The 19,295-nt window shown below is 33.8% G+C and overlaps 1 protein-coding gene across 1 annotated transcript in view; it reads right to left on the bottom strand.

The window, feature by feature from the left end:
- The window catches only part of LOC150093776 (nephrin-like), a 200,110-nt gene that overhangs the window by 53,940 nt on the left and 126,875 nt on the right, over nucleotides 1-19,295 (bottom strand). Inside the window, exon 3 of the mRNA XM_090413068.1 lies at nucleotides 3,147-3,257. Coding sequence (XP_090269194.1) covers nucleotides 3,147-3,257 — 111 coding nt within the window. The remainder of the gene's footprint in view (nucleotides 1-3,146; nucleotides 3,258-19,295) is intronic.

The raw sequence follows: 19,295 nt of genomic DNA, 5'->3' as shown, positions 1-19,295 counted from the left end.
ACACATTTTACTATGCATGCGATTCCCTATAGTTTAGTAGCTCTGAGAACATACCTAGAACGTGTTGGACAAATTAGAGTGCATAATAATGAAATCATTATCCATACTACAACACACAGGGCTAAGTACCAAGCAGCAACCATTGAGTTATTAATTACACAAGATGATTCTCTCACCTACCAACAGCGAAATTTTCATATTTGATATGGAGAGTGCCAATGGCGGTTCATTAGTTAGCTTAGTAAACGCGTCTTCAGAAATTAGCCACAGAGGACTCTAATAGCCGTGCTTGACGAGAGCCACGCATTTGCAAATGGAACATCCGATAATAATGCATTATTCTTAAGGAGCAAAGAAATGAAGCGATTCCAATTCTTCATTGAAAAGTGTGGTCCTCTGGGTTTCCGAGTGTCTCAATAGGGCCATTGGGAAATTTTTGTTATTGTTTTTTCTTCTATGAAATTGAATAAACGTTTCAAGTTATCCTACCTCTATGGGACTTTGCATGATATTCAACAGTTGCACAACACCATTTGCATAAAAACGTGCCTACGTTATTTTAGACTGTCCTTGATGTAGAGTCGTAAGAACTGAGAATGTATCGCTATAAATTGCTTCTTCAACGCCAGTATTAAATTTTCTCCCGTGCTGTGCTAGTATTAATTCCCAGGTGCAATATTATGCCTACACAAGACGCGTTGGGATAAAGTAAAATTTTTTTACTTCCCATTTGTCTTAAGCCTATTGGGTACTTTTTGACTAACCTTATTTACCTGATATAAATAGACAAGTTGATTTAGGAAAAAAATAATAGATACATAATAATAATATAAATAATCTGCAATATACTTCCTCGCTTTTAAGGTCAGGTCCAGGAAAGGCAAGTTTTATTCTTGACGCATCAGTCAGAATAAAACATCAAATTAGTATCTTATCTATCATCTATGGTAAGAAAGCAGGAACATCTTCTAGTTGTTGTTTTTTTTTCTTTCTTTTGTGTAATCCTTCGTATTCTATCCGTTTTTTTCATTTTGTTTATTCTTTTTTTTAACTAAAAAAACTGATTGGGTAGTGTCAAGATTGGTATTTTTACTCGCACGTATGTTTGTTTACTGATTGTATTCCTGTTTAACATTGGCATTTTCATTTTTTTTTTCAATGTTTGACTTTCTCTTATAACAGATTTGTTGATGAAAGCAATGGAAAACAGAGTAAGCGCAAGCTTGCATCTTCTTCTACTTATACACGAGCGCATTTGTAAGAGCAAGTTTGTACACTCCAACAAATCTGACGAATATATTTTTCCTAATGCATTTTAATCAACTTTTCTGCAATCAAGCAACACCAAATAAATAGCATGTTTCGTGGCTAAAAATGTAATCGCTGGTTTTAGCAGCTTATTCCACCAGATGCTGTCAAACACTGTTGAACTCTGTTTTAATGTGGTGCATATGAGAATAATAATTCCACTAAGCCTTATAAGTTTGATGATTAATTCATGTTGGTAGAATTTCGCCAGTTCGATTAGGCTCTCTGCCCGGACTTTTATTTTTTATTAGACCATGTCAAGCCTCGGAGAAAAACACAATTTGCATTTTTCTTATAAAAAATCGGCAAGACTGGTCTTTCTACAACAAAAAACATTAGCATATCTATTAGATTTTTAACCAAAGAGTCCTCAGGGCTCACTGTTTTCTCGTTTTTTTCTTGGAAGAGTATAACATTAGCAGAAGTGCATATCTGCAGCTTCGCATTGTCTGTAAAAGGAAGAAAGTGTAATTGCATGTTTATCTGGTACCCCTTTTCTCTTCTTCTATTCACTTTTTCCCCCCTTCGTTCTATTTTCTTTTTTGTTGTTTTGACTTCTCTTTGCGGGTGTTGACCAGAAAGCGATAATAAGAACGCCTTACAGACGCCTCTTCTTTGTCGCATTATTTATTTCTTAAATTTGTATAGATCTCCATGTTAAAATTCCTCATTCAAATAGAGCTTTGGACTACGTCACTTAATTGGACATTCATCAATTTAATTAGATTTCGTTTTCCATAGATTCTTCATGGACTTATTGCAGATGTGCTAATAAATCATTGGCATGTTGGATTCTAAAAGTTGAAACGAAAGCAATATTTTTAAACTTTTATCTAGCAAACATCGAACGGAAATTAACTTTCAATAAATATCCTAAGTAATAAGCGTATGAGTATGATCAACTGCCATCAAAAGCAAGAGTACTTTTTTTGCAGTTAAAAATCACTAATATATCGCATATTTCGTTATTTTGATCCAATTTAGAAAAACTCGTTATAGTATAAGTTGGAATAGGACTCATAACGTTTCTAAGTAGCAAATAATCTTTTATTTATTTACATTCTTTCACTCACAACACCACTGCAGCATTAAGGCGCACTGTCTTAGTCAACAACAAACAAAACTCTTTTATTATATAGATTGATTTCCGTTTTTAAATTCTTGAGATATTAGCAAATAACTGCTTGTAATGTTCTTTAATATAGATCACATTATATAGTCACGTTGGCATGTATTCAGTGCTAGGCGTACTTGAAGGTCATAGCTTTTTTTAGAACAGTTATGCAAATACAACCCAATTTACAATAATTAACCTTACATTTGAATTGCAGTTCGTATATTTCTGTCTTTCTTAGTCAGCAAGCATAGTTCCAACGGAAATATCCCCTTAAATATTTAAATCGTCTTCAAGTTCTAATTAAATATCTTGATTAATTATTACTTTTTAATATGTAACAACCGTGGATTTAAATTATAATTCCAATTTCAACATCGCATCGATGTAAATAATCGATAACTGCATGAGTTATGATTTCATTATTAAATAAGAGATGGCGCTACGATCGTCTTTCTTTCAACTGCGTGTTTAAGTCAAATATAAAGTATAAAATAACGAATTTGTATGTAACGTTTGAAGCTGTCTCTAGGTCAATTTATTAATTTCTATTCATGCTCAAAAAGCAATGAAATTTAATTTCTTTCGCTCAGTTAAGTTGCAATTTTCTCTTAACTATCACAGGATATCAATTATTCATAACAAGCCTCCACAATGCTTCCAAATTAAATCTCTTGAGAACACTTCTAAACACATTTCATAAACAAAAGAAGGTTAAGCTTACCTCCTTCGGCTTCACAAATTAAGGATAAATTGGATCCCTCATCATAAGGACCGATGACGTCAGGTACTCGCTGCTCATCTTCATCCATTATGATGACTTCTCGAGGTGGAACTAAAAAAAAAGATAAGTGTTAACGTCTTAACTCGAATGTTCTTAAATTGAATGAAGATTTATAAGAAGATTAAAATTTTAATCCGCTTAATAAAGGCAAACTTCATGAAAAGATTTTCTCTGGAATGGTATAAAAAGGGTTGCATGGAATTCTAAGAAAGGATTTGTTTGTTTAGCAACATTTTTTTTGCTCAGAGTTTGCAACTTTGGGATGTGTTATAGAAGAGCCCTCATCGACGTTCTATTCTATTAATCAAAGCCAATCAGTGAAGGCCACAGAAGGAATGTCTTTCTCTAAATAAATTGGAGCCAATGAGTCCAAATGATTTAAACTATTGTTCAAAAGATAAGCAATCGCTTCTGATTTATTAAAAATTACAAAAAGAATTTCTAATTCAGAGTTAAACATTATTTTCAATTAAAATTCAGTTCAAGTCATGTAATTTGTACCCCGTGGGTGGGCCATAGTGGTAAATAAAAATTATCCTTCAAAAATATATGATTAAATAGCTCGATGTCAGTTTCTTATTGTATGGATGTAACGCGATGATTCGTCCTTTACAGGCTTCCCATATTTCAGTTCCTAGCTCGTATCCTACTTAGGCAGTTCCCTAGACATAGATTTAGGCGTCCATCATTCTTTAGATTACTCCTAATCAGGGGTGGCTAGTGCATAGGCACTGCAGCACCCCCAGTGAATAAATATATTTATTCATTTATTTATATTTGCTTGTAATGTTTAATTTTATCATCAACAATCCTATACAATTCTCTTATTTTGTGTAAAAAATAATAGAAATCCATCTTGTAGCACTTAGGAGGGCGAAGGACGTTAACAGGACTGTGTTTACCACAGTGTCATGTTGCTACGCGCGCAGGCATATGCACGTCATAGTGAGATGCGAGCTATTAGCGTAATGCGGCACTGTCCGTCGCGCAGTTCCACTGGTGTTTATGTGCAGTTTGTGCCAGTAGTAGAGTGTTCGTAGTGCTTATCGTGTTTACTCCGTCTCTTTAAATATTTGGACATTACAATTAAAGACATAACATTTGTTATAGTTTTTATTTTAGAACATTATTGGGGTTTTGATAATGGATTTTATTTTTAAGTAATTTTGAATTCTACTAAACTGTATAATTTTATCGATAATAAACAATGTTTTTTCATGTTTCATTTTTTTTTAAATTTTTACCATAATTTTGATATTTTATCCAAACACGTATACACTGTACTTACAGTGTGTATGTATATTTCGAAAGTTGCAGAACCCCCGCGATTTCAAGCCACGAGTCGCCACTGCTCCTAATCAAAATGTTTTACCTTCAGCCACCTATGTTTGGTCAGTTTCATTGTCAGGCCTTTTTATCTAATTACTACATGACAAAATCGAAGGGAAATCTTCACACTTTCATATAAGAAACCTAACTCACCTTCTTGGGGAAAAAAAAAAAAAAACTTTTTCATTCCGAAGAAATGTTTCTAATCATCACCTACGAGAATCGAACCCATGTCTTTTCCAACCGAAGGGCATGCTTCGTCAAAAGTGTGACTCTCCGATGCAGGTGATTAGCATCGCTACATACATAGATCCCCCAGTGATTTGAAGACTATTCTTTACGCGCAAACTAAATTTAAGCTCAAAATGTCAACACCGATGCGGAACAAAGTTACTGGTAGACGCTCCCATAGAGACTCACTTGAATCTGACGAGTGAAGTAACTACAGTCGTAGATATTTTCTACCGCTGTTGTCCGCAGAATAGTAGGTAAATTTGTTGAGAGTGAATGAGCTAGGATTTCTCCAGAGACAGTCGTAGGAATTTTCGACTGCCAAAGGTTGATAGAATGGGACTCTGTCAGTTCCATTCTATCAACAATTGCCAGACTGTGAACAGAGGAGAAAAATCCGATCAACGATGTACCATTTTTCACGTAAGAGTGAATTACACATTTCATATGTATAGACTTTCGACACGAGCGAAAAAAAGAAAGTTACTAAATCGTATTGCAGAATAAAAAACAGAACATGAAGTGCTCTATTTTATTTCACAGTTGATTTATTTATTTTTTGGTTATAATTATTACACGAAAGGTCGAAGACCTACAATATACTATCGTGAATAAACCAAGGCTCGAACAGATACACGAGAAACATCATGGAAACAACAGTAATATTTTGGGAACGGAGAAAGCTTCCAAGAACGGAAGAAACAATAAGAATGTAGAACTAGATTTGAATATAATTGGAGGATTTGAAACGGGACTTGGAATGAATGGTGATTGATTTCCATTTCGAGTTCAATAGGTTTTGAGGAGAGTAGAACGCCACTGCATGCAAATGGCAAACAACAGTACCGAAGGCACAGGAGTAGAATGCGTTACTAAGAAAGAAGTTATTAATTCATATGATTGCTTGTTATAGAAAAACGAATAGAATTTTTAATGAAGGTCGGAAGCATTACCTACCTGGATGGATTTGGAATTTTTCGAGAATAAGCAGTTGTTTGGTAAAAACCATTTGAATTGAAACTCTCAAGAGTGTTACTTGTGCAAGAGGATAACAAAGTCCTCTTGCATGATAAGAAAATATTCGATTATATTATCAACTCAACAATTCCGATTTTTTTAAAAATAAGATTAATACACACTTAATAATTAATTATGCTTTTTTAAGGGAAACATTAAGTGCGAAGATATTTAATTTTGCAATCACATAATTAGTTCCACTGAAACGAACTGAATTCAGCTAATTAGGAGGAAGTTTTTTTTTTAAAGCAAGAAATACAATGCACTCTTTATTTTTCAATTCTGTTCGATTTTTCATCATTTGACAAACCCCCATAGCACAATTTATGTTTATTTTTGAAAGGCTGAGATTTTGTACAACCAAATCCTTCGGTTACGTTGTTTTTGATCTGCAATTCTAGTTCCATCACCTGTAGTTTAATATGTATCTATAATCTGTAGATGTGCTACTTTCATGAAACTTCTGAAAAGATAAAATGGTAGCAAGTCATCCACAGTTCAACTTCGAACTTTATTTTCCTATTATTCATCTCACCTACTTTTTAAATCTTTTAAAATATCTTTTTAGATCTTTTAAAATATACCTTCGATTATCAGTATTACCCAGATATCACAAAGCTACAGTGTTTATATCAAATAGCTATTAGTGCCCTTTTGCTCTATCTTTAATCTCCATGATATTAGTGTAATGTAAGTTCTACGACTTTTCTTACGTTGGAAAATTTCAAGAATTCTTTGTAATCCATAAAAGTACACTTAAAAGGAGAATTCTGAAAAACGCCATTACGATATCACATGTTACAGGATTCTACTCCGAAAAAAATATTTTTACGTCACTTTTAACTTTTAACGACTAAGTGCATAACTCTAGATAATGCATTTTATTTTACAAATCTCTTCATTTACTTATCTCATTCTTCATAAGACAGATAACAGTTATCTGGAATAGTTCATACTCATATTTCTGAATTGACATAATTGCCTGATCCAGAGATGAGGCCATAACAGAGAACCCCGCTTCCAAAAGAAACCATATATATATAAAAAAAAATATTGTGCATTTTTAGTCTCTGTAATAAAACTGTTTCATTCTGTTGTCTAAGACGGATATGGCATGTTTCTCTAGGGAAGATGGATTCAGTTTGAGCACAATAATCAGTGCGTGGTTCAATATCAGCAATTAATGATTTTTTTTTCAATGAATCTTTGAAGTTGGAGTTTGTTAATTGCAAGTAAATGAAGTAGCATGCGTTATGCTTCGATGAAGAATGTAACTGATTTTTTTTATATATGCGTATATTATGTGAATATGAATGTTATATTGTGCTCTGTTTGGATGTTAATCCCACTCTTAAAATTTCATTCTTTAATATTTGCCACTTAACGATGTTTATCAATTTTGTTTCTTTTCCTTCTCAAAATTAACTTACTTGAATTACTTATTTCAGTCAATCCCGAATGCATATGGACCAATCAGGTAAAAACGAGCAAGCTATTCTGTTCAGCTACGTGTAATTATAAGCCAATACGAAAAAGCCTGACTTAATCTGTGTAATGTGGCAAATCATGAGTAATTATATTTTCATCACGAACTGATAAGGAAAGTAAATTAAAGCTCTCGGCAACCTTCAAAAAGAAACTGAGATAATGAGAAACAGACCACCACGAATAATGTTCTATGTAGCATGATCATTGCAGACTACAAGAAAAAGGCCAACTGTTTAATAATTAATTCCACAGTTGATTTGCGAATATCTCAGAAACTTGTAATGGCCTCTAAAACATTCCGTTTTATGAATATTGAAACAAATTTATATTGTCATTATTATTTTACTTTTGTCAACTACATATTTAAATTTAGGATATATTTTATACTCTGTTGTTTACAGAAAAGTGGCTACAGAACATATTCATTATCAAAAAGTATTAGTTTCTCTTTTTATTACGTTAATTTTTTTGAAGTTTTCTTGTAGCTGTCAGTTATGGTCACCAGCTTCGTGAATCTCGTTAGTAAGATGTGATTGTGATTGTGGTTCTTTCAACTCTCAATTCAGTGTTCGCCATCCACGCAGAACAGTATTTTATTTTATTTAATTCGTTTAATTGGTGAATATATAACCTCGCAGGAATATGTACCATTGAAATCTCTCTCTGTGTACAGTGTTTGGTATTTTGAACACGTGCTTCAAGGAACTTGCTTCCAAACGTCTACAAATGAACAATTCTACTACTTATCCATAGAAAACAATTCTACTCTTTTTTTAAATGAAGATTCGTTAGCTCCATTTCAAGACAATTCATATCCGATGTAACTGTTTGTAAGATAAGATAGAAATTTCTTATATCAATTAGAAACAGAATTTCTAAAATGACAGATAAATCAGTGTAAGAACTCTGAACTAAATGCAGAGTCCGTTACAATTTGTTGAGAGTAAAAAAAAATTCTTCATCTTAGATCTCTTTGGAAGAGCCTCAGTTTATTTTGTAAAACGGATACGAGTTGTTCTAGATGAGAAACAGTTTACCATTTCCTTGGAGAGATTAAATTTAGGAAGGCTAACATGTTGTACAACATCCGTTAAAAAAATGCCATCGCTCTCTTGTAACCATTGAACACTTAGTCGAGGAGAAACTGCCCTCGTTTGTAGGAAACCCTTTAATTGGTTCCAACAACAAAAAAATGCTTAACACGTTGTTGACTGACGACCACTTAATCAAACAAAGCCACAGGATATTATTAAGAAGTCCTTCATCAATTTTTGGAGAAAGTTTTTAAGCTCCTGGAGTGTTTTTGCCTTCGTACAATTATAACTGACGATTTTCCTAACTTTCTCCATTACATTTTCATATTTAAAGGATAGGGCTCCCAAATGGTCTCAATAAATCGGGAGAAAATCAAATATTGAAACGACAATAAATCGAATTTGTTGTTGTTGTTTTCAAGATCCTCAACAGAAATTACTTCTAAAACGCTTTCCTTAATGAACCCTCCGTTCGATTAGGGGGGAGGGCACAATATTAAGAGGCAAAATAAGTCCTCCTTCGATAATAAATTTAGTTTAATCCTTTATCCAAGTGTAAGCAAACAAAGTTTGTGTCTGAAGTATCTTCCGGAGTGAGGCAACTCGTGGTAAAGATGGACCAAGCTCTCATCACTCCATGTCTCAGTATCTCCCATAATGCAAAGCACATTTCCTTGCGGACATGTATAATGGCTCCCACTGACGGGACCTTTATTGAGGTCTCGTCAGTGGGAGCCAGACCCAGAAGTGGTGATACTGAGATAGAAGTCATATGAGAAGTAATGGAGAAGTCATATTTACCTATACGAGTTGCCGAAAGGTGTACCACCTTATTATTAAATTACTCTGGATTTAGAGAAAGATGTTGGAACTATTTTTCTACTTATTTTTCCGTTGTGACATCTGCTCTGTAGTAAACGCTGAACAGGACTTTGCTTCATTTTCACCTTAAGATTTCAAAGAATGTCGCCTTATATCAGAACCGGAAGTTCTCGGTTAAAGTTAGTGCGATGGGTGTAATGGTGATGATTCACATTATTTGCCTTAAACTGGGATGATGTAGTTTGATAATAGCTTGCTTCTTTTTTCTTTTTTGATAAACATACATTATTTCTTCCCACTGTTCCTTAAATATTTTCTTTTCTTTTTTTTTTATTTTTTAGATAACATCACTATACCTTTGCAATAATGATACAACGACAAAAAATATTATATCAGAATAGAATGGTTTAAATCATTAGATCACAACACATCGACGTCCATGCAGCAAATAAACTTAATCTGACTGTCAACAACGAAGACTCGTTACTGTCCTGATTTATCAACACCGAAATGTCACCCCCCGGCTCTTGCAGATGTTGACCACTAAGTGCCACTCTCGAAGCGTGACTAACTGGTCTTCTCTGATATATTTTTGTGTCTACAGAGTCACTTTAAATTTTAGTAATTACGTTTGGTCATTTTCGGCAGACGACAAAGTTGGATATGAAGCATTAGGAGACTATTTACCACAACGGCCTCTGGTGTCAAAGCTTTTATCGCTCTCATCTTTACAAATATTATTCAGAATAGTTAAAAAATACCTCATATGAAAACAGATCGGATACCACTAAAATAAATATTTGATAAGTGATGAAAAAGTCCAGCATACATAACAAATATATACATTTTTAATAGCGTTGTAATGTTTTTAATTGACATTTCCATTAAAAAAAATCGAATCCTGTGGTACATCAATACTCGGACAGGTATAGGATTACATAATTGAATACTGCTCAGTTGATCAACTTTTTTTTTTTTTCAGATATGTATGCAGGTCGGTTGTATCACGCCGACCGATGAAAATTATATATTTTCCTTTCACAAAATATTCATCGCATAATTCAAACCCATAGCTTTCTTACTAGTAAAAGAGTGAAATGTTTACACACTAAACTCAACCTCAATATTTGCTTATTTCTTCGGAGAATATTAAAATAGGATAAACGCAGAACTTTGTAAATACGCTATAAAAAAGTACGATATGGAGAAATTTTTTTATTCAAATCATAAGACCGAGGTGTGAGACTTGAAAGTATTCAAAAATCTAGGCGAGAAGCTATGAGATTATAATAACCGTATTTACATAGACATTTTGGGACTTCATAATTTGTATCTAAGCTACTCAGCTGAGGAAATTTAATTATTTAAATTTTCACCAGTCTCTTGATGATCAGTATTCGTCCACACTCAAAAAATCCATGTTGTCCACTGATGTGATATCCCTCATATCGAGAGCGAGTGTGCTAGTTAAGCCTTTTATTGTAGACAAATGAGGTTAGGCAAACATTTTAGGTAAATTTATCCAGTATACCGCAGGAAGGCTCAGTGAAGGGGAAATAATAAGGGAAGATATTTTAAAGAAAAAAATATTAAGGTATAAAAAATTCCTAGAATTTCAATTAAATGTGAATTTTGGGGTATTATAAAAAAGAAACCTGTTTCGTAATGAGAAAATAACTATTTAGTTACTTCAAATAGTATTGTCGAGTTTTTCCACAAGGAATTCGAGTTCAATACAGGTTCGTTCTTTCAATCTCCCTCTACGAATCATTCAGTAAATGAACTGTTTGCAAACTTATCGTGGGATATGAGATTGCAGAAATCCAAATTTTAAAATAAAATCTGATTCAGAAATAGAGATGTGGTAGATGGAGTTGAGTAGTAGAAGGGTAGCCACTTCTGACAAAATCAGGATCAAGATAAGATAAGGAATCGTGACGTGATTGGTTATTGAGATGATGACGTCATTGTGTGTGTGTGTCATGAGTTTGGAATGTTAGGAATTTTTCTGTAAACCATCTGCGTGTGTGACGTCACGTTGTTTGTTTTGTTCGCGTATGGAATTATGGGTGATGATGAGAGATAAGATTCGTGACGTAATTTGTTAGTTGTAAATAAGTGACGTCATTTGTAAGTTGTAAATAAGTGACGTTATTGTTTTGAATGGAAAAGGAAGATATTAGTGGATAAAGATTCGTGTCGTGATTGGTGGGATACTATGAACAAAATAGGGGTAGGGTGAATGGGGGAAGCGACGTCAGTGTCTTGGATGTGTATTGTTGTGAGTTATAGATAAGTAAATGGCTTGCGTATGGCATTATGGGTGATGGATAGTGACAAGATAAAGTTTGGAATGTTTGGAATTTCTCTGGGGGCCCTCCTTCTGTCAGGGACATTCTTTATAATTTTTCTTTATTTCTTTCTTTCATTCTGAGCTAATTTTCATTTGAAATAAGAATAAATAATTATTTATTTGTATTAGAAAGAACATCTAATATAATAATTGCATTAAAATATATATATAAATATCCCTACTGTGAAATAAATGTCGGGCTGAGAGGACAACAGTCAATTGGGACTGACAGAAATGATTTTTACATAGTTGAACTATGTAAAAACTATAGTTCAACTTGTTTTGAAATGTCACATGGAGAAAAATCATGTGAATTACACGTAAACACCAGTAGCAAATCATACACTATGAACATCAGTGCAAATGTTAAAGCAGAAGAATAAGGGGGGAGGGGGAATACTCTCTTTTTCACTTTATTTAATTTCTGTATGTTAGATTCAATAAATACAATTTGTTAATAATATTACAGTCAAATAAATGGTAACATAGAAATTAACAAAGTATATGTTACAGAGCTAATACTCATTTGAAATAATAAGAAATAACTATTTATTTGCTGTGTAGGCAAAAGAAGTTTCTAAAAGAAAATGCTACAGCGAGTTCAAAACCTTATTTGTCTCATATCCGTTACTTAAAATTACTAATGCTAAAGGAAAAAAATAAATAAAACGAATTTCAGTTACAGAAATAGGTTAAGAGAACAAGGAATGGGAGGTAAAATTAATAGTCATATTGGTTTTAAAAAAATAAATGTAAGCATTAATTTACTACAGCAATAATTTCCCACAGGAACGAAGAGTTCCAACCTAAACTTTACACACTTTCTCTCACCTACGTACAACAAAATTGGCGACTGGTAAGATAGATATCATTAAGATAAGACTTAATGAGAAATCTACAGTGGAAAATAAATTCATACATTTTATTTATTTATTAATTTTGCTCAGTTATTCTGTTAGAATATGTAGTTAAACTAAATTTCAAAAGAAAAATAGAAAAAATAACCAATGAATTTGAAAAAAAATATCATTTCACTTGTCAGAATTCCATATTCTAACAACACTCTGAATTCGAAACCGGAAATAACACTAACCATAAACAAAACGGCAGATAGACTTTCCTACCAAGCTTGGAAAAACATAGCATGAGCAATTGTGGGAAGGAATTAATACAGAGAACTAATCGGATAGTAATCTAATTTAAGTAGTCAACTTGCTTTTTTGGTTATTTACAGAAACATCTTTCAACTCCTATGTTTTGTGTGTTTTTGTGCTGTGAATATATGTTGGCCCCAGAAACCTATAATGAAAAAGTCAACTGCATTTTCAACTTGTGTTTGTGCTCTTTGCTGTGAATATATGTTAAAAATCAACAATTTGGAATATTCAGAAAACACCTAGATAGTACCAAGATGTTCCCATTCTGGAAAGAAATGTAAGTTAATTTTTTTTTAACTTAAACATAACAATTGATAATTGTAATTTCAATAATCACTGCTTGGATGTTTTGGTAAGCGTAATTCTAACACTGAATAGTTTTTTTTTTCATAAAAATAATCATAGGGTACATATTAGAGTATCAACATGGATACATTAGCGACTTTTCATGTCTAATGTGTGTGTGTGTGTTTGAGGGACACCAGAATATAATTAAATTATTCAGAAAAGCCTAATCACTGCCGCCATCACGACTCTACTCTAAGACCACCCATTAACAGGAAAGAAATACCCCAAGATGTATTGGAAAATTAGTACAGCCATCTATATACAACCAAAAACAAAACATGATGTCAATGACAGATGTGTGTGTCACCCTGGGAAAATTCCAAGATATCTTATCTCAAAAACATCGCCAACAATTCCATTGGCAAACCAAAACAACATGTGATATCACAGAGAGACATATGTGCCCCAGAAATTTCCAAACTTGTGTTTGGAAATTTCTGGGGAACGTCACGATTCCTTATCTCTAAACAACCCCCAATACTTAAGCGAACCAAACACACCATGTGATGTCCCTGACAGATGAGGGCCCAGCGAAATTCCAAACATTTACAAACTTTATCATTCACTATCCATCACCCATAATGCCATACGCAAACCATTTACTTATCTGCAACTAATAACAACACACATCCAGGACACTGACATCACTTCCCCCCATTCACCCTACCCCTATTTGGTTCATAGTGTCCCACCAATCACGACACGAATGCTTATCCACTAATATATCTCCCTTTTCCATTCAAAACAATAATGTCACTTATTTACAAATAACAATTACGTCACTTATTTACAACTAACAAATACCGTCACTTATCTTCATCTGAAAACAACACACATACACGTCACGATTCCTTTTCTTATCTTGATCTTGTCAGAAGTGTCGCACCAATCACGACATGATTCCTTATCCACTAATATATCTTCCTTTCCATTCAAAACAATAACATCACTTATTTTTCAACTAACAAATTATGTCACTTATCTACATCTCATAACAACACACACCCACGTCACGATTCCTTATCTTATCTTGATCTTGATCTTGTCAGAAGTGCACCACCAATCACGACACATCTGATTATCTACATCTGATAATAACAAACATTCACGACACGATCCCTTATCTTATCTTGATCTTGATCAAAGTGTCCCACCAATCACGACAAGAATCTTATCTCTAATCATCACCCATAATTCCATACGCGAACAAAACAAACAACGTGCCGTCACACACAGATGGTCCCCAGAAAAATTCCTAACATTCCAAACTGATGACGTCACACACACAATGACGTCATCATCTCAACAACCAATACATCACGATTCCTTATCTCGATCTTGATCTTGTCAGAAGTGGTTACCCTTCTACTGAGTTGGTGTAGTCGCGTTTTTTGTAGTTGGTGGAGACAGAGCTGTAGAATAGGTACCCTCCTTCGATAAGTCTTTGGATTCCGTGGAGGTGTCACGTAATAATAATAATTATTATTAATTTAAATGATTTATTTGCATTTGTATTTATTGGAACGTAGTTGGAATGATTACTTTACGTAAATCCCACCCAGGAAAGCTTGAGTCCATAGGATTAGAACAATATTCCGAACATGGAACTTTTTTCAAGCTACTTCATACTCCAATAAGCACGGAGGTGGCCCCACACTGAGCACAAGGCATCCATGCCCACGGTAGACTTCGCGCGGATATCGCCAACCATTCATTTTTTTTTTTTACTAGTCCAGCTTAAGCAAATGTTGATGTTTACTTTCAGATGTAGAAGATAGGTTCCAATAATTTATTTTCTTCTTCTTCTTGAGAATTTTGGTCATTACTAACATCATTAGATGGCTTGAGATTATATAGAAACCAAAGTCGTTTCTTACTGATCATTTAGAAACACGCAGAGAAAGCTGCTGGTATTTAGGATTCCACGGAAGAAACTAACTAGAAAGGAGTTTATCTTGTCTGACAATTGTGTTCTCGGACTTATTTGTCTGTTGTTGTTTTTTTTTGGAGAAAAAACCCTGCCATCTTTATAAGGTATGAGATCGCCTAACTTATCTTCTACTGCACAGGAAAGTTGTTTGCTTTATCTAAGTCTACTGTTATCTTTACTTTATCCGTGAGTTTTTAAGTACTGCAGTGAAACTCATGTGGATAAACAAAAATACTTCATGAAAAGAGAAATCTGTGTAGATGTTTCTTCTAGGAATACTGCTAATTAAAGTCGAGTCAGAGATATAATGATGCCTTTACTGATTAGTCCAGTTGTCATTATCATAGTAGTATCAAAATACAGATTCGGCTAAAATGTAGAATCAAAATTTAAAACGTAAATTTTGGCTGTCTTCTTGATGGAGTAGAGAGAGGTTTTTGTTGTATAACTAGACTTTGGGTCATCAGTCTAGGATACGAGGAACCTTTATAATGATTTTTAAAATTGAAATTGAGTTACCGGTCTTGTAGAGAGTTGACAGGGTTTTCCCTCCGGGATGGAACTCCAGTTTTTATCCAACAAAACAGGAAAGTTGCCGAAGAACATACGCAAAAAGAAAATACGTAATAGCACGCATAGTGGGTTGCTTCAGCCTTACAGCCTCCTTAGCTCAGGCGATATAGACGATGTCCTTTGGTCGAAAGACCTGGGTTCGATTCCCGTCTATGACGAGAAGAACCTTTATCTGGTCTTTTTTGACTAAAGATGAGTTAGCCGGTCTCAGACGGAAGTAGAGGGGTTTTTCGTCCAGAAACTCGGGTTTTTCATCGCTCAGAACAAGCAAACTGGCCCTTGAACACACACACACACACACTGATTTACAGTCATAAATACATACTTAATCCCTCATTAGGAGGGCTCAATCGGTCCTAAGGGATGGGTGAGGAACAGGTGATCCCCATAAGAATAAATAAAACTTAAGCTTTAATTCTAATCAAGCTAATCCAAACAAAATCCCATGTGAATATCGTATATATACCAAAAATAGGATTTTTTGGTACATTAGTGTATTCTTAAGTTTCTTCAACTGCTTTTTTTGTGTGTGACTCAAACTTGTGTCAAACAAAGGCCACAAAAAGTTAATATAAATGGCTCTTCTGCCCTCCTGCCACAGCCTTGACTGTGAATTGGAATCTGGTTTAGTGGTTTTTACTTTAATATGATTCAATGAGTCTCGGTGAGATGAGTTTGTAGGGAGTCTTGAGATTGCATAGAAGATAAAATTTTTAAAATTAGTAATAAATATTTTTAAGTTTAAAGAACCTACTATTTTTATCTTGACTAAAATACTTATTTTAATTATAAACTTAATTATAATATTTTAATTATAACTTTTTATAATTATTAAAATAAAAGCAGCGAGAAAATTAATACAAGTGCAGAAGAGATTACTAGTTAAAAAGTAAGAAACATTTGATAGACATAAAAAGTTTTTTTAACTAATATGTTATTTTTTTAAATAATGAAACTACTGACCACGTTAAGGTTGCATTGAAATCTTTAATAAATAAATATCGAATCAACCCCCCCCCCCCTTTCTAACAGACACGCGATTTACTTAGCGTGAAGGTCTCATACTTTTATGTACACTGTCGTCGTAAAAGGTTATTTATTATTATTATTATGTAGTCGGAACTTGCATAGTGCTTAGCGCTTTTCTCGTGAACCTGATGATTCCATGTTTATCTTAGATAAACATGGAATATCTGAAAGAAAACGAGTCCTTTGATGGCCTTTAACATCTTTATTTCAGTACTGATTTGCAACTAAACTATTATTGTATACAACAAATATAACATGGGAGATGGTTACGTACCTTCTGTTTGCTACGAATGCTGGAAAATTTAACAAAGAGAATTTATAATAAATAAACACATCGAAAGGTTTCGCTTTACCAGTCTTCTCTGGTGTATATAAATCGGACCTGATGGGAAAAGACTGTTGCAATGAAAATATAATTAAACCAACCTAATAGTACTATTGTATTATTTAGCGAATGCTATACAAAGAATACAAAAGAGAATACGGTAAAATGTAGTTCCATAAATCACCATCAGGTGGAGTGGTGATTGAGGCTGGAATAACTAAGATCGATATTTAGTACATTTGTCTGAGAAATAATCTAGTGTTCATGTGAAATCATTGTGCATTCAGCAGTATAAAACAAACTTGCACCAGTACGAAACAAATCTATGACACTGCAGGTTTTCTCCTGGTGGTGATGTCTGGAACTACTTTTGTGTGGAATTGTCTTTTGTATTCTTGGATTAGTTAGTAAATTGTGGCCTGCCATCTGCTGGTATTAAAATATTTCATACATAATTCAATGCCCGAAATGATCACTGGGATTTATTTATACTGTAAAACTGAATTTTTAAAGAGAGAATAATTGAATGTTTTTCTCATTAAATATTCTTCAAAACTACTTCAAGCTTATGATTCAAATTATACCAGAAATACAAAAATGAAAAATAAAAATAAATTGTCTCAATTTCTTTTTGAAAATTAAAGCAATATTAATAACTCAGATTACGTATCACTTCACGTGTTTCTGTTTTTAGTAATTATTCAAGAGAATGTTTATTGACTATGCCATTCGGGGAGAAAAAAGTGTACAATTTTTACTTACGAGTACATCACACAAGCAAATATTAAAAACTAGACCATAATATAATGAAGTTTTATTGAGATTAGTTTATTTTTTCCAAGAGACGTCTGATTTGGTTGTAGATTGAAAATAGTTCCGGTGATTAGAGATATTAAATATTTATATATAAAATGCATGCCATTTAATATAACAAAACAGTGAAGCGGAAATCAACGAATGTTAAAAAGATTAAATTTTACAAGTACTTTTTTTCTCTAAAAGATCGTCGCAATAATTATAACTTGAATAAAAAAACACATGGAATTATTTAGAAGTACACGTCGTTTAAAAATGAAAATCCGCCACTAGCAGATATAAGTGAATCTATATTGAACCAAGACAAATGCATCGTGATTTTTAATTTAAAACAGTAAACAGTTCGTAAGGAATCTTTGAATAGATTGTCATTCAAAACATGACAACATATCCTTTCATAGCACTAATATATGCTACAGATTTCCAAAATTTCCTGAACAGAATTCTAATTAAAAAATCAAGCCGATTAAACATTAAAATGATCTAAACACTTTTAGCTCGCCATTGAATCCTTATGCCTGGGTGCATAATAATAGTTGTAATGTTTGGTGCTGAAAGTGTAAATGGTTTAGAGCTGTTTCTTCTCGTATGGACTTTGGTTTCAATGTCTAGAAGGTTGAACAGGGACTAAGAAGTTACACTTTTGGATATCGTAGTGTTTCCTACGCAGTGCTAGTATTAATTAATAATCCTTAGTCTTATTCAACACAATAATACGTACTGGCGATCACGTTGGATGTAATTTCGACGTTGTTTGAGGAAAATGATGTGCAAAATTTCAGTGGCTTAAGCAGAATCCTCTTATCAATCCACTAGACGAATTTTAGGACAAATGAAACGTCAGATGCTGGCCAGATTACCACAACCGTACTTGGATTAGTCGTCTTGTTGAAGGAAGCACGATCCAAAATATCTGATTCATAAAAGGTGGTGAGTATGTTTAGAAGGATGAAAAGGGTGATCAAGGTTAAGGAGGAGGGACCCACATGCCTTGAGGTATGAGAAATTATGATTTTTTAATATAGTGCTCTCCCAATACTTCAATATGAATGTACCGTAATTTATTTATTTCTCAGTATCAATGTCGTTCATTAACTTGCCTCCAAAGCTAAGCCAGGATTCCTTATTAAGACTTTTTAACTTAATGTGAGGATCCTGCCAAGATGTAGCAGGATTCTTTACCACCATTACCTTCCGAAACTCGGATATTTTACTCCCGAGAAGCAGATCAACTGGTTAAGAAAATTTAAGCAATTAATATATTATATATTCTTCTTAGGCTCAGTCACTTGAGTAATTGTGAACACCAACATATTTCGTATATTAAGAATAAATCTCGGCTTTCTTTAGAACAGCCTTTCCAAATTTTTCCTACTACGGAACACTTCACAAATCCTGAAATTTTAACGGAACATCTTGATTAGAGTCGAATATCGTTGGTCTCGTATTTAATGTAAAGCTAAGCGCACACTATCGCCGAAGCAAGCTGTATCGCATCGCAAATATGCGACGGCACACTACAGGCGTGCCGGGTCGCATCGCATCGCATTGACCTTGATTGTGACCGCACGTTTCCTAGAATAGATACCTCCGTACTTCATTCGCGCTCGGAGGTGTCGATAACCGCGGGCGGCTGA

Source organism: Typopeltis vanoorti, chromosome 23, assembly GCF_054136105.1.
Source record: "Typopeltis vanoorti isolate ZY-2024b chromosome 23, IOZ_Tvanoo_1.0, whole genome shotgun sequence".
In the NCBI taxonomy this organism is placed as follows: Eukaryota; Metazoa; Arthropoda; class Arachnida; order Uropygi; family Thelyphonidae; genus Typopeltis; species Typopeltis vanoorti.
Note: the sequence above shows the minus strand (reverse complement) of the source record. Positions and strands in the feature narration are given on the sequence as shown.